General features: G+C 41.1%; 1 protein-coding gene across 1 annotated transcript in view; it reads right to left on the bottom strand.

The window, feature by feature from the left end:
* Nucleotides 1–17,095, bottom strand: part of LOC112104653 (FERM and PDZ domain-containing protein 4) — a 439,893-nt gene that overhangs the window by 153,671 nt on the left and 269,127 nt on the right. The window contains exon 2 of the mRNA XM_026648456.2: nt 13,076–13,192. Coding sequence (XP_026504241.1) covers nt 13,076–13,192 — 117 coding nt within the window. The remainder of the gene's footprint in view (nt 1–13,075; nt 13,193–17,095) is intronic.

Below are 17,095 nucleotides of genomic sequence, written 5' to 3'. Positions count from 1 at the left end.
ATTAGCATTATAAGTATCCCTTATTAAAACAAAGTACTACACTATTCTACAGTAATGCTCCAAACGATTACATCTTACAATAGGATTGCGTTTTCATAGATCATTATCTGTTTCTTTGTTGGCTCCAATATCAATTTCTGCTTCTAGGAGAGCATGATTGCTGACAATCTGTGTGCTCTTAACATTATTTTAAGGGCTGTTGCAAAATCATAAATACCATATTTCCTGCAAGGTGTACAATACAATAGGTAATTGTTTCAGATCCCACACATACATGGCATGAAGCTCTGTATGGCTGGACTGTATTCCTTAAAGGCACAACATCAGTAAATTTTGGTAATTTTCATCCCCCCCCCTTTCTCCACTGTTCCGCAATTCTTTTGTATTAGGCATAGGCTAATTTTTCTCGTGTGTTTCTGGAGCGCAAATCAATATGGTTCTCTCTCATTTACAGTGTTTCCATGCAATGATCTTGACTAGGATTGTTAATTTGTTAGATTTTTCTACCTCTCTTCTTACTGGCTGGCTCTGCAGAACCTGAACATAGCATTTTGTATTCTAGGTGCTACATAAACAGGAATTTATGCTTTTATTTAATTCCTCTATAAAAAGAATGGTATGGAAAACAGATACTTACAACTTAGGGATAAGATTCTTCACCAAATGAAGTAACTTGCACATCACCCGCTGAAGGGCATGCTGAAATATTGATGTGATGTTTTACTGCACATACTTACTGGTGATGTGAAGTATAAGTTACTTCATACTATGAGGATTCTACAATGAAAATTAGTTGAGCCCGCTGAATAAACAGGATGTCTTCTGAAGTTGGACACACAAGTTCCGCAGATCCCAACGCCCTCCCCTATTTGCCAGGAAATCTCCATCTTTTATTCCAACTAATTTCCATCACACACCCCAATTCAGGATGCAAGATCCCTCAGACATCCATGGAACACTAAGTTTCGGCTTGCATGGCATATGAATTTGGAAAAGGTGGTGGGGAAAGGTCACAAAATAGATCCTGAATGTTGAGACCAGGACCCTGAAATGAATGGCTTCACTGTGCTATCAAAAAATTTAGGGAAATAGACAATTAAATAATCCTACCTGCCAGTTTATGCTTTTCTGAAACAACAATTTCTCTTCTGCTGAATACGGTCCATTAATATATAACTTAACCTAAAATGAAGTGTCTTCTTTCTAGACTAGACTAGTTTATTATCCCTCTCAACTCTTTCTGAAGGGCATCTGTCTTCCCTGGCCTTATTGTTCATTTAGTTAGAATATGGTAATCCCACATGCCAACGTTATATCACTATTTGTTTAAAAAAAGGATTTCTCAGTCAATATTCAGTTCACTACATCTCTTGTATTTTATAAATAACGCAACTCTTTCTGAGAGTGAAGGACTAGTGTTAAATTCAGTGTCCCCTCTTGTAAGAAGTTTGATTAATATAACAGTCACTTTCCTTTCGAAAATGTACGAAAGTTGTTTCTAAGCAGACCATTGACACTTAGGTTGCTCTATAATTTTTTTTCTGCTTCCTCCTAATTATTCAGCTATCCGTTAAGCATTAATTTGTGTTTGTGCTTCCCTGTTTTGTCTTTTACTCCAACTCCCCTTCCCACTGGAACAATTCTACCTCTCAAGAAAACATCAGTTGAGGGAGCAGGTGCAAGCCTTATGAAGCAAATTCTCAGGCAGGCTGAAAGAGAGATACCATACTTTCCCCTTACAGCACAGTATTCATTTTAAATATCAGTGGCAGGAAGAGTAGAAAAATAGGAATTGCCATACCAATCAGAAGAGTTGTCCATCTAGTCTATCTTGTCTCCGTGTCCAGTATCAGATGCTTCAGAGGAAGGTGCAAGAAACCTCACAATTACAGAATAACCTGCCTGAAACGCATGGATTTATATCTGTTCACATTTAAATTACATGGGTTTAAAAAAAAAAAAAAAAAAAAGGATTCATTAGAGATGTTTGGAATCCTACTAAGCATTTTGGCCTCTGCTGTATCCTGTGGCAGTGCGTTACACATGTTATTTATATAGGTTATAAAAACAAACTACTACTTTTTCACACTTAAATTTGTTGCCTTTCAGTTTCACTGGATATCTTTGTTTATGTAGAAAAGGTGAGCAGAAGCTCTTGATAGACTAACTAATGTTCTTCATTTTGTATACAGTAGGCTCACTTTCAAATGGTTACATTTATCCATTCACAAACTAATTCTTACTGAAACTTTTTTTTTTTTTTTAAACTTTTAAATTATTAGAGAAGAGAATACACCCACAGGCCTTCATAAACTCAACCCTGCGTGGTTTTGCTGTGCCTAAGTGTATGGGGGAAGAAGAAATTTACTGAGTTGGGCCTAAGTGGAGATGCCCAACGAGAGACTGAAATAATTAATGAATCTGATTCATCCTGCTTGTCAAATAAAAGTGTTATTACTTGCCTCTAAGGACTGACATGATCATTTGAGAGGACAAAATACAAACAGGTCAGCTTAGCCACACCAAAATTACTATTTACAATTTAATAAATTATATCCTAATGTATCATATGCAATCTATATAAAATTAGGGGGAAATTTCCCTACTGTAGTTTTCGGTCTGCACTCTTCTAGAGCATTCCTTCCACTCAACTTGTGGTAACACTGTGAAAATGCTGCTTCCAAAAGCAATGCAAGGCTAACCCATTGCCGCCTCCTCTTCTGCCAGTTTGCAAACTGTCCAAATAAACTGTAGCTGGTTTCTGCACTACCTCAATGTGATTCTTCTCTTGGAGAGACAGTTGCAGGATGGCAACGCAACCAGGCAGTGCACAGGATGGCAACATAAAATCACAATTATAGATATACAAGGTAGCTGCTGCCTCAAATTTTCATGGTGACTCTCTTCTCCGAGACTAAACTGAGAGGTGATTTACACTACAGTAGTTCTTCCAAGAACATGGTGGGGTAACAACCATGAGACCTTCACCATACTCTATCCCTTGAGATATCCTTGAGAACCTTCTGATGGAACAAACTCTAGAGGGATACTACGAAAGATCAGCTGATCTGGAGATATCCTAGAGAACATATTGACAGGCAAACTGATTAGTATGCTGGTGAGCCTCACTTCTACATCAGGTATACATTTTTGGTTCTTAGTAATAAGGGTGTCTGAATGGCTTGCCATTAATAATATCAATGATTGTTTGCTGTCATGACCACACTATCAGAAAGCCAGCTGTACAAACTGTATATGCAAGAAGGGAGGAAAACCCTGTCTGCTAGAAGAGACAAGCAAGCTTGCTGTTCTAGAAACTGTCCAAAAGGACAACAAGCAGCAAAATAGTTAGATGAAGTCCACCAAAGGATGTAAGTTCAGGTAAAACACACAGTATGACTTACAGACTTATCACTTGGCAGCAAAACAGTCCTTCTGGCTATAGATATATTGTGAAATAGATGAATTGTGTGCACTTTGGTGTTTTATGAAGTCATGAATTACATGACACTATTGACAGGATTTCTGTTTACAAGCACAGATGACTTTGGACAACAGCTTAGCCATCCTGCAACTGTGCCATTGTTTAGCGAGGCAATGATGGCGAAGGACAACAATTTCACAAGCCAAAATTCACAAAGCTGATAACATAACGTCTCAGGAAAGAGAACTGTGATCTTCAGATACAGCTGGGAGAAGTAAAGGAGAATACTATGCTTGAAAATGTCTGAATCACATGTGAAAAACAGCAGTGGGCAGGGATGATAACAAAATATACTGCAGGACATTTCAACTGATGTAGCCATTGGGGCATACCAATGCAGCAAGACAGAAATTTATCCAGTCTAAATCAATGGGTGGAGTTAGAATGCACTCAGTCAGCAATCTGAGTATGTCCTTGAGGATACCAGTGAATGAGAACATGATGTAAGTTAAACAAGTTGAGGTCATTTTGGGGATTTCATCTGGGAACAACATAATTGATTACATCTTGCTGGAGCTGCTAAGTACAATCCTACACAATCATTGTAATCTTGATTTTTATAGTCTTGGGACTTTTTTGAGCAGACTATGAAAGATGTGTCCAACTCAGTGTTGGTTTGTTGGTGTGGCCAAATACTGATCTGAATTAAAAAGGAGGCCAAACATTTCCCCTTGTGATCTACAACAGGTTGGCAGGATTCCCCCACCCCCCAAATGCAGGTCACATGGGAACACATGAAACAAACAATCAATTGAGCAGTGGAAGATTTGGTGTTTTCTGTTCACAGGTGGGTTATGCAAAACTTTGTTTCAATTCACCTGGGTTCATAGCCTCTGAATTTTTACTTGAATGAACTAAACAACTAAGTGAAACTCAGAATCATCATGTTTTACATGGCTTCCTCCTGAAACCCTATGATCACTCCAAGTTCATTCTATATCCATTAATAAACCTGGCCTATATTTCAGGTTAGTATTCAAATCCACATTGTAAAAATTTCAAATTATGGTGTTGTGACGTTGTGCAGTCTATATGGTTTTATAAAAACATGATAATAAGTGAATATAATGTAACTGGGATAGTTTTATAAAAATTTGATAAGTGAATATAATGCAACTGGGATATGCTTCATGCAAAAGGTCTCTTGTAAGGTATCATTACAAAGCTCATAATCTACTGAGTGTGATCATCCTATTTGTAGAAATGTACCACTCTTGTATCTAAAACAAGAAATATAAAATATAACTCTGAGGGCCTATTGTAATTATGTAAAGTGTGGGCCATTAATGATGGTTTGGAATCTTGATGACTCCCATTAACAAGGACCATTATCCGCAGATGGCTGTGTTTACCTGTGAGTCTTCCTGTATATGTGTGTGCTGGCAAGTGAGCAATGAAGTTTTGCAGTGACATGTGATCAAGTCATCTGAACTGGAATCCATCTTTAACCTGGTGCTTTTCCAGTGAGGGGGTGGTGGAAACCCAGAGGGACAAAGGGTTCCCGCCTTATGCAAAAGATATATAAAGGGGTGGAAGAGAACAGAGGGGGAGAGGAGCCATCATGAAGAATCCCCTAGCTATCACCTGAGCTGGAACAAGAGCTGTACCAGGGGAAAGAATTGTGCCCAGGCCTGGAAGCTGTCCAGTCTGAGAAAAACTTACTGAAGTATCTCTGAGGGTGAGATTATCTGTATTTAGTTTGATTAGACATAGATTTGCGCATTTTATTTTATTTTACTTGGTGACTTACTTTGTTCTGTCTGTTACTACTTGGAACCACTTAAATCCTACTGTCTGTATTTAATAAAATCACTTTTTATTTAGTAATTTACTCAGAGTATGTATTAATACCTGGGGGAGCAAACAACTGTGCATATCTCTCTATCAGTGTTATAGAGGGCGAACAATTTATAAGTTTGCCCTGCATAAGCCTTATGCAGGGTAAAACGGATTTATTTGGGTTTAGACCCCATTGAGAGTTGGGCATCTGAGTGCTAAAGACAAGCACACTTCTGTGAGCTGTTTTCAGGTAAACTTGCAGCTTTGGGGCAAGGGATTCAGACCCTGGGTCCGTGTTGGAGCAGACGGGAGTGTCTGGCTCAGCAAGACAGGGTGCTGGAGTCCTGAGCTGGCAGGGAAAACAGAAGCAGGGGTAGTCTTGGTACGTCAGGTGGCAGCTCCCAAGGGGGTTTCTGTGATCCAACCCGTCACAGGTGTATTATGTATTCTATATAATAAATGTATAGAAAACAGACCAACAATACATTAAATATATGCTTATGATGGTGTAGTTATGACAAAGCAGTGTCTGTGTAGACCCTGCAATACTTACATCGACTGTTGGCTGTCAGAGCTGTGAAATTGACAAGAAAGCCCACTCCCAGTTAGGCTGCTGGCCGGAGGCTCCCCACTTTGGGATCCAAGAAGCCTGGGAGGCTGCTCTCCCCCACTCCCAGCTGAGACCAGGCAGCTGGGTTCCTGGTGGGGAGCTGCATGGAGCTGATCCTCACACTGCCCCTCTTCAGTCGGTGCAAGCGCTCCTGTTGAGGGCGTGCACCACTAGCAGAAGGAGAGTAGTGTGGGCATCATCCACTGCAGTAATTACTGCGGTGGCTATAAGTCGACCTAACCTAGGTTGACTTAGGGCTGCAGTGTAGATATACCCTGAGGTACCAGCACCACATTTCACACAGGCCACTGGGGCATAGATGGTAAGGACCATCATTCACTAGCAACCGTTGCTAGATTTGAACTGGTGACTCGGTGTAGCAGTAAATCGCTTCAAATCTCATAACTAAATTCTTGAGCTATTCGCTCTCTGAAAGTAGCTGTTTCTAATGCACCCAAGTGATAGTAATTTAATGTAATATGCATTACTGCTTCAGAGGGATGATGCACGCTGATCAGAGTATGTTTTAAAAGCTAGTGCTATCCTTAGTCATCATTACAAAATGTCTCATACAGTAACATGTACTGTGATTATTCTCATGTAAAGCAGTGGTTGTCAACCAGGGGTACATGTACCCCTGAGGGTACAGAGGTCTTTCAGAGGGTACAGCAACTCATCTAGATATTTGCCTAGTTTTACAACAGGTTACATAAAAAGCACTAGCAAAGTCAGTACAAACTAAAATTTCATATAGAAAATCACTTGTTTATACTGCTTTATATACTATACACTGAAATGTACGTACCATATTTATATTTCAATTGGTTTATTATAATTATATGGTAAAAATGAGAAAGTAAGCAATTTTTCAGTAATAGCGCGTTGTGACACTTTTGTATTTTTATGTCCGATTTTGTAAGCAAGTAGTTTTTAAGTGAGGTGAAACTTGGGGATACGCAAGACAAATCAGACTCCTGCAAGGGATACAGTAGTCTGGAAAGGTTGAGAGCCACTAATATAAAGTACACGATAAACAATGCAATATAACATCCAACCAGTGTGGTCCACATACTTTATCAGCAGGCAAGTGAGACAGACATGAAGTACCAAAGGACTAAATGAATGCTCTGGTGGGATAAGATTATGCTTTCCCTTCCATTAAATCAGTATATTTGTTTTTGTATATAATATGAATCCATCATTGCTTTGATTACTTTCAGCCTTACTGACAAAATGTTAATTACTTTCAACCCACCTCAGTTCAATATATCTGCATACAATAACTTAAGTGAATCTGAAATTCATTAAGACTTAGCTCCTACGTACATCATAGGGGATCCTGTAAGTCTGGTAAACCCATGGCCCTAAGCTGGTTATGTCTGGGACTTCCAGTCACTGCCAAAGGAGAGACTGAGGCTCAGATAGGATGATACACAAAATTCCTGGGCCCATACCAGTATCGTAGTGATCTACGGTCATACTGCAATGTAAAGGCTCTGATTGCAGGTACCAAGCTCTGTCTTTCGCCATGGGCTAGGAGAGCAGCAGAGGCAACACCCTTAGTCCCTAAGGGAAGAATCAGTTCACATCTGTGCTGCCCAAACCCTTCGGCTAATTCAAGGAATGTCATGACAGATTGCCTAGGGAAGCTCCAACTAGCCCTCCTTGCCAAGGGATGGCCATCACAATGAGGAGCACATGGGAGCAAAAGACTGAAAAATAACCTCACTGATTAAATTTAATGAAACTACCTTTGCGATGGCTGCATCTGTTATGAAACTAAGGAAGATGTGAGGCCTCCTTCAGCACTGTGTTACTCCAGTTTTGTGCTAGTTAACTGCATTGATTTTTAGTGGAGTTACACCAATATATCACTGAAGTAATGCAGTGATGAATCAGGCCCATTAGTTATAGATCACCTTTCATTTGCCTCAAACGGTGGCTAACTACACATAGTGTTAACTGTTTAACCATCATGAAAACACGGCATTTCAGAGATGACACATGCCAGCCATTAAAATGGTGTCAGTAACACAGCAAAACAGTTTAATCATAAGAAATGATGACAAATATTGTATCTGGATATAATGAGAAGGGAATATTAAAGAGGTAGAATGTCTTAATTGTCCATATTGGCATCTGTCAAGGACAGGAGCCTTAAAAAGTGCCACAGAATTGTTAATAACCAGAAGTTGTCAGGACCTCAATTCCCATTCAAAACTAAGGATGTTCAGCAACAGACTGCCCATCCTCCATGTCCAACACCAGACAGTGCCATTAGTTCAGTTACCTTACTTTTTTTCAAAGAGTTTTCCCATCTTAATTATGACCAAGTCAAACCATGCTTAGCTTTCAGTAAGATGGCTATACTTATCAACCAAGTACTTGGGCATTTTAAACATTAAGAGTTTAATCAGGTACCAGCTACAGCCAAGTCAGCTTTTTTTCCATCTGTGGACAGCTAAGAGGTTGCTGCACTTTTCTTTCAGATGTGGATCGTTCCTTAGCTTGGTCTCCATGAGATTAGACGACTATTGACATGAACTTTACGTGGGGCTATATTAAATCTGGTGCAGAATTTAGTGGCAATGAGCATATTAAATCTGTGCTCTACATCCTGCACTGGCTGCCTCGTGATTTCCAAATTGATTTTAAGATGTTGGTTTCGACCTGTAAAGCACTAAATGATTTATCTAACACACTGGCTCTCTGTCAGGGAAATATTGTCCCTGAGTGGTCTGGATAAAAGAGAGGGAGTGGCTGGCAGGATGTTCTCGGCTAGGCCCTCCGCCTTTGGAACTAAAGCCTGGTCTACACTAGGGAATTAAGTTGGTATAACTATGGCACTCAGGAGTGTGAAAAACCCACATCCCTGGCTTGGTCTACACTACAGAGTTAGGCTGCCTTACATCAGCCTATGCTGATCTAATTACATCAGTGTACACACTACAGACTTCCTCCTGTCGATGTAAGTGCCCTACTTCACCATCCTAATAATGCCACCCGCATGAGAGGCGCAGGGCTTATGTCAATGTAGTTAGGGCGACACAGTGTACCTCTAGACACTGCATTACGTACATCGGCTGTTAGCTGTCATTCTTGTCAATTTCAGGGCTCCAACATGGAGCCCTGAAATTGACAAGAAAGCTGGAGGCTGGGGGTGGGCTCCAGCTAGAGCCCAACTGCCCCCCCATCCCGGCACCCTGCTCCCACTCGAGGAGGTAAGAAGCCGCTCCTGGTAGGGAGTGGGAAGGCGAGAAGCCTGGGGGGCAGCTGGGTTCCCGGTGGGGAACTGTGCAGAGCTGAGACCCCGTCTCTCAGCCCCCACACTGCCCCTCTTCAGTCAGTGGAAGTGCTCCTGATGAGAATGCACACCACCAACAGAAGGAGGGTAGTGTGGACATCAGCCACCGCAGCAATTACTGCGGTGGCTGTAAATCATCCTAACACAGATTGATTTAAGTTTGTAGCGTAGACATGCCCCCTGAGGGACGCAGATAAACCGACCTAACCCCTGGTGTAGACAGCACTAGGTTGATAGTAGAATTCTCCCATCAACCTAGCTACCACCTCTCAGTGAGATGGAATACCTACTCCAATGGGAGAAACCCTCCCATTGGCATAGGTAGTGTCTCCGCTGAAACGCGACAGTGGCCAACTGCAGTGGTGCCGCTGCACCAATGTAGCATTTTAAGTGCAGACAAGCCCTAACTTCTTTCCCAGTTCTGCAAAAACGTGGTAATGTTCATCTTGTTTCTCTGAGCTATGAGGAAATGGGTGTTGGAAAGGGCTGGGGGTTGCGTGCAAACTCAACTAATTTCAGTTGTTGATGTGCGAGAAATTGATGGGCCCGCTTATGTTAGCGTTTTAAAAAAAACTGTCAAGGGCATCCAGAACACCAGTTGGGTGCTCTCCAATTACAGTTTGTATACATCCAAATAAATTAAATAAATAAATAAATAAATAAATAGCCAATTGCAGCTAGAATAATGGCCCCAAAGGGACTAGAGGGCTATCATCTCTAGAATGTTAATTTAATATCTTTATGAGCACTAAAACACACTAAATATAAAAGCTAAACACTAGGGTCAGTATAATTTGGCATCATAAAAGGCCCTTTTGACTGTTAAGGAATTTTGATCAGAGCATTTCTATAATATTTTGAAAGGCAATAAAACAACATGGGGCCTCAACATATTAAAAGGGAATCAAAAAAAACAAAAATTGCAGACAGAGGTGATAATTACCAGTCAGATATTAACTTTGAAAATGCTCTATTCATTTTTTACAGAATTTATGAGTGCTAATGCATTCAATATAGTAAGGTACAGCTCTGTACTGATCCATGAGAATTAGACCATCATTCTGTGACTATCATCATTCTGAAAGTCAGAGAACGCAGGAATCAAGCTTAATGGTTGTCTTCACTAGCTAGATACTACTGTTAAAGCAAATGATAGCTACAAAGTTCTGGGAAGGTCCTGTCTAAATTCTTCGCTAGGCCTTTGTAACAATAGCAAAATTGCACAGTTCTAAAAGATTCTTCCCAAATTATATACCTCATCTAGTGCATGTTGGAAATAGTCTTTGGGATTTTTAGTTACTGCTGGGTAATCAAATTCAGTAAAGCTGATAGTTAAACACTAAATGACTAAAATATTTCAGAAAGAATCCTGTAAATGGAAACACCACAGCACCTTGAATTTAGTCTAGCAGAGCGTAAGCATAAGAAATCGAGAGGTAATTATTAAAGGAAACTATTGACTTTTTAAAAGCATCTCTGCTGGCTAGTAGCTGGAGGCACTAAAACACAGTTTACCCAATAAGATACTTGAAGTACAGTAACTCCCCACTTAACGTCCTCTCGCTTAACATTGTTTCGATCTTACGTCCCTGCTCAATTACAGAACATGCTCCATTTAAAGTTGTGCAATGCTTTGCTATAACGTCGTTTGGCTGCCTGCTTTGTCCACAGCTGGCAGCCCCGCATCAGCTGCCTCACACCCCCCTCCCCACAGCGCCTCACGCCGGCAGACCCCGCGGATCAGCGCCTTTCCCCTACTCCCCCTGCGGCAATCAGCTGGCTTGCGGCGTTCAGAAGGAGTGAGGACTCGGCGTGCAGGCTCCCCCTCCTTCCCCTGCCTCCCGAACGCCGCAAACCAGCTGATTGCCGTGGGCAGGAGGCGGGGGGGGAGCCTGCGGGCCGAGTCCTCGCTCCTCCCCGCTCCCTCCTGCCCCCTGAACGTCGCAAGCGAGCTGATTGCCGCTGGCAGGGGAGGGAGGGGGGAGGAGGGAGGATGCCGCATGCGGAGTAAAGGGGGAGGAGGGGCGGGGAGAAGAGGCAGGTTAAGGGTGGGGGTTTGGGGGAAGGGGTGACGTGGGCAGGCCAAGGGTTGAGCCCCCCACCCCTGGTGCTTGCAGAGTAGGGGAAGCTGCCGCTGCTGCGCAATGTGCTTGTCCTAGCCTACAGCACTTTCAGCCTCCTTGCCTGCCTCATTGTCTCCAGTGCCAGTGGGCTGTGCCTGTGTGGGGTAAGGCAGGGGCACCTCCCAACTATAGTACTATACTGTATGGCAAAAAAAAAATTCCCTGGAACCTCACCCCCCCCATTTACATTCATTCTTCTGGGGAAATTGGATTCGCTTAACATCGTTTCACTTAAAGTCGCATTTTTCAGGAACATAACTACAGCGTTAAGTGAGGAGTTACTGTACTGACACACACATTCCAGCCTGTAAGGTCATGTGATATATGAGTAAGTTTTGGATTGGGAAAAATGCTCAAGTCCAGGGATGAGAACTAATGGCTGTGGGCGAGGGTGGCTAGGGTAGGCTACACCATCTCAATCCTGGGCTGGTTTAGAGCCCTTGGTATAATTTAAACACCCTGAGGACTGTTTAAATTTCTGTCCCTGGTTGCTCAGGGCCTACTCAAAATCTACATGCTTTGGTCCTATCCCCAACGCACCCTTCTTGCCTCCATTATGTCTCCTATGCCTATGAGTGAGTTCTTAGTCTGTCTGCCTCAGTTTTTGTGCTAGGAGAATTCTCCTTTAACTAGATTCACAGCTTTCAGGGCTCCTTTAGAACATTCCAACCCTTTCACCCTGTGTAAAGAGTGTGGCGTGGGGATGAGGATCTCACCCCAGATTTTCAAAGGAGCTCAGCACTCAGAGCGCCCATTAAGAACAATTAACAAAGTTAGAACCATGGGAGCTGCTGGGTGCTAGGGCCTTTTGAAATTTTGGACACTTAATTTAGGTGCCTTAACAAGAGCTGAGCTCTTCAGAAATTCTGACCACCAGTTCTAGGTGTTGAGCACTTTTGAAATCCTGCTTCTTAAAAAACACTTAGCCTGGTCTTTGCAGAAGTAAATTAGACTAATAGCAACAAATAGAGTAAAACCAACTGATGGTTCTGCTGTTTCAGCTCCATTTGTTCTTAGCAAAAAAGTGTTCCAAACTACAATCCAAACCAGAGCTCCACTTACTTAGATAGGAAAATCTATTTTAATCAGAGGCACATAAAGAGTTCAAAAGAGTAATTATGGAAAGTTTTAAAGGGGAAAAAAAGCAAACATAACCTTTGTTTACAATCTAATCATTCCTTTTAATTTCTCTTACAATCCTTTAAACCCAGAGGCAAAGGATCATGGATCTTAGCTGTGCAAGCAAATGGAAATCTAAGAATTAGATTACACACTAGATAGGATCAAAGAACTTATTTTCTCTTTGCCAGTATGATGAATGTATTAGGCAAACTAAAAGGGATCACATGTCAGAGATAGAGCAGATTTGTTAGTCCCAGTCAAAACGGATCTTTTGCCTCATTCTTTAAACCTGGGGGGAATGTTTTGTGCATCATATTTACTGTAATTCTTCATTGTAAGGTTCTTTTCTAGGAAACTGTCTTCAGCAGAACATCAAATACCAAGAAAAACAGATCCTTAAGTTATCTGTTTTTCTATCAATATCAGAAGATATCAAGGATATGCAACCATGAAAGAGACAGGATACAATACAGACTGGCCAAGACCATCTCTTTGTGCACAAACCAGAACAGTTGAGCATTAACATGGTAAAGCTGAAGCTGATGTCAGCTCAAGGTGCAGAGAGAAAGAGTGCTAAGTACTAGAGTTATAGTACTGAACTGCAGCCTTCATCCATTTGTAGCAAAAGCTCATGCTAAATCTGTTCAACCTACTTGATGAAGTAGTCTCTCCCATCTCTGTTTGTCGTCATCTCCCATCCATAGGGTGGGCCCTGGTTCAAGCTCCAGGTTCCTGAAGGATGTGGCCAACCTGAAGACTTGGTCCTGTGGCTGCAAATTAGCAAAAAATAAACACTTAGAAACAAAGGAAAAAGTCTGATTTTTCTAGTCTATCAATACTTGCATACCACACGCACCATTGTGGCATCGGAGTAGCTTCAGATCTGTGAAATATTCCCTCAGACAATCTCCTGGTTGCAGAAAGGAGGCTTTTCAGTTTTAATTTCAATCAACTTATTCCTAGTAGTTATGAAGGAATGTGATTTGCAATCATTTATAAGGTCCTGTCTGTGACAGGGACTTGAACCCAGGCCATGGCCACATGTATCTATGCACACATACGATTATTTTTCCTATATATTGCAGCACAATCAAGAGAAGAAAAAACAAATAGACAAAAACAGTCCTAGTCTTTGCTAACTACTCTGTTCCAGTATGATAAATTCCCAACACTTACAGTTTAATCACAGAATCCTTGTGGCAAAACTATGCACGTTAATGCACTAAATGGCACAAGAGGCTATGTAAATGTTCAAGTCCCTTGTGATGCACACTCCTGTTACTATCAACCTATTATTTGTTTCTTATGTGGTGATAAAGAAAATCCATCACACTTAGGTACTGTATAGGGATGCTGTATCTGTTCTATATGTATTTGTAATTACATCCATTTATTATCCATTATTTCTCCTCCTTCAAATAGCTTCTTGCAATTCACATTTTTCCAGCCAGCATCTTGCTGCTGATCTCCACTTCAGCACTCTCCATTGCTGATCTGGGCCAAACTGTACCACCCCAAGGAAACACCTACAAGAGGGGTACATGGAAGGTTCATCTGTGTTTCCAACTAAGGGCCCCATCAGCCTGGATAGGTTTTGGAATGTCTGACTTTCCAACTCCACACATAAGCAGGGAGGTCTCAGCCCCATGGAAAGTCAACTTTTATGACCTGATCCTTTGCCCTCTCCTGCAAGAGACGTCCCAGGTCCTGTGAATAAACGCCACCACTCAGGGAATTATAGGCACAGAGCCTAAGTCAAGACTCGTAACAGCATGAACTGAAGCACGGATATCTGTGTGGAGTGGGAAGGGATGCAGGGGACACCACGATACATAGACAGAATCCATTCAGAGACCCTCCAGACCCTGAAGGAGAGGGGATGATCTGGTCCCATTTTAGGATTTTTTATACATTATATATATATATATATATATATAAATTAAATAAAAATAAACTCCACCATAATTACACCATGATAACCGAATTTATTACACCATGTAGTTCATACCTGCTCTTCCAAGAGCTTTTCTGCCCCTAATTCTTCAACCATATAACCCATTCCTCTCTCTATCCTGTGCTGGTGATAACTTTTACTCCTGGTATTTGTATAAGCCACATTGTAAGCAGGAGCCTCATCTCAAATTTACCATACTGACCACCGATGATGCTATTTAAATAATAAATAAGACATATCTATATCCACCTCTCTTAGATATATCTATTTCCTCTAGAGAAATACAGAGTGAAGTGTAACCTAGCGAGCACTTTAAAAAAAAAAAAAAAAAAATGAGAAATAGCTGTCTATAGGTAACTCAACAATTCATTCCAAACTGCTGAATTCTATACAGTGTACATAGTTTGTCTTTCCCAAAGGAGTAATGAATCATTAAAAACAAACAAACTAACCTCTTTTTCATTATTTGAAGGCTTAATCACTATTGAGGAAAGATACAGTGCTTCAAAATATAATTTACATGTAAAATAGGGAATTACAATAGAGTGCTAGAGATTGCCTGAATTTCATTACAAATCACACTAAGTAAGCACTGTATCTTCAAGGAGTAGAAAAACCATTTCAATAAGCATATCTAAACATAGGCATTTGCAATAAAACAGAGCTTAGTTCTAATATTTGAGTTTGCTGGAAATCTTAATAAAATTAACATTACTCATGTTAAAGAAACAAATAAATGTCAGATTTGCTACATTATCCCAGATAAAAGCAACTAAACCATTCCTGATTAAAGTAGTTTAACAAATCGAGTGTTCTTATTAAGAAACAAAGTAATGCTTTTAAAAATGAATCTTCAATAATATTCTGTAGCATGCAGACTCATGTAAAACTGAACTAATGCAGTCTTGTATCCCTCCCAGAGCTTACAGGCGTTTGACAGAGGAAGACAAGAACAGTTGAGGAGCCTATATTGAAAGCAAAAACATCAGAGTGGGAGGTTTTAAAATGAGTAGTAAATTGCCTTCAGAATATACCCCATATAGTTCATAGACTGATGTCTCCAACTTCATGGATCTCAAATTAATACTTAAGAGCTTATCTAACACATCTTACACTAATTTTCATGGTAGCAATAAAACTACCTAGAAACTGTGTGTATAGACATGTGCCGTAAGAACAAATTATCCCAGGTTTTTTATAATTTTAATACTTTTCACTTAAAAGGTAGACACTACTGCTCACCTGTTTGTACCTCAGTTTGCCCCTCTGTAAAATGATACATTATTTAACATTGTCAAACACTTTGAAATCTACTGTTAAACAGTGCTATGTATGAGCTAAGTATTATTATTAATGTTCCCATACATCCCATGCACCTTTTCACAATTCATGAAGACCTAGATAATCTTCCCCCATCCAAATATAATTTTTAAATTGCTGCATTAATGGAGCTCAGGGTCAATTAACATTGATACTTCCCAGCAGTTTGCACAGCATGAAGAATGAAGGAGTATTTTGTATTTTTTTTATAAATATCATATGCACTTCAGTTTAGCTGCTTGATATTATTCTGCCCACCTGCAAGGAGTTAACTCAAAGTAGGCTGTTGGGGAGAAACAAACAGGAAACAAAACAATGCCAATGAAAAGGTCCTGTCGGAGAGAATATCAAGAGTTCTTATGGATACAACGGGGAAGCTATTAATTTTGGAGCCAGGCAGGTGGATATTCCAGCTAGACTAGCAAGGTTTATTCTTCTCAGGCTGGAACTTGGGATCAAAGAGGATACTAATCCTCTGAAAACTCCAGCCTAGAGATGAAGTGGGATTCAATGAGCAGCAATGGCTGGAGAGGAGTTTCTAACAAGGAGCCTGGAGGATGTTCCAGGGACGGTCTGTCAACTCACAACCCAGGAGTTGGAATGGCTAGGCTGAGTGGAACTTACCTAACATGGAAAGGATAAAGTGCAAGGAAAGAATACATTGTAGGTGAGAACCAGGGGGACAGGCCTTGTGTTGTTTTATCCCTTTTACCGCTTACTATGTACCTTTGGGTGAATAAGCAATGTTTGTTCTGATAAAACTGCTGAGTCACTTTAATCAGCCATTCGTCACAGACTCCCTAAGAGAAATTTTCTTGCAGGTGCCTAGTATAGTTGAGGCTAGGGTGACCAGATGAGGGGGAGGGGGGTCCGCCGGCGGAGCAAAAAAAGAAAAAAAAGGCGGAGTGCCGCGAAATATCAGGACAAATTGCGTCCCGACCAAAATATCAGGACAGTCCCGATTTTATCGGGATGTCTGGTCACCCTAGTTGAAGCTGTCATGTTTACACAGTCAGAAAACAAGGTGGCTATGGTGGCCCAGTTACCCAGTCTAATAGTGGTTGGACCACAGAGTCCCCCCTTGAAAGAGGTGCAAGAAGCCAAACCTGTCACCTAAAGGGTGCACCCGAGATGGGACTAAAAGTAGTTTAAAGCACAGCTTGCCCTGTACCTGTGACAAAGTAAACCCAGGTTGGAAAGCCATTTGTTTATAGCTGGGAATCTTGCCTTTTTCCTAGTTATATATAAATGATCTCTTGGCTGCCTGTTCATGTGCCCCCCTCAATAGTTGGTCAGACTCTTCATCTAGCGCAACCATGAGATGCGATGGGCAGTCTGCACGTGGTAAATGGGGAGGAAGCATGCCCCCAGAGCAAAATGCTAAACCAGGCAATGGGAG

The sequence above is a fragment of the Terrapene carolina genome, unplaced genomic scaffold, assembly GCF_002925995.2.
Source record: "Terrapene carolina triunguis isolate 2854851 unplaced genomic scaffold, T_m_triunguis-2.0 Scaffold22, whole genome shotgun sequence".
Taxonomy (NCBI): Eukaryota; Metazoa; Chordata; order Testudines; family Emydidae; genus Terrapene; species Terrapene triunguis.
This window is presented reverse-complemented; position numbering and strand designations above follow the sequence as displayed.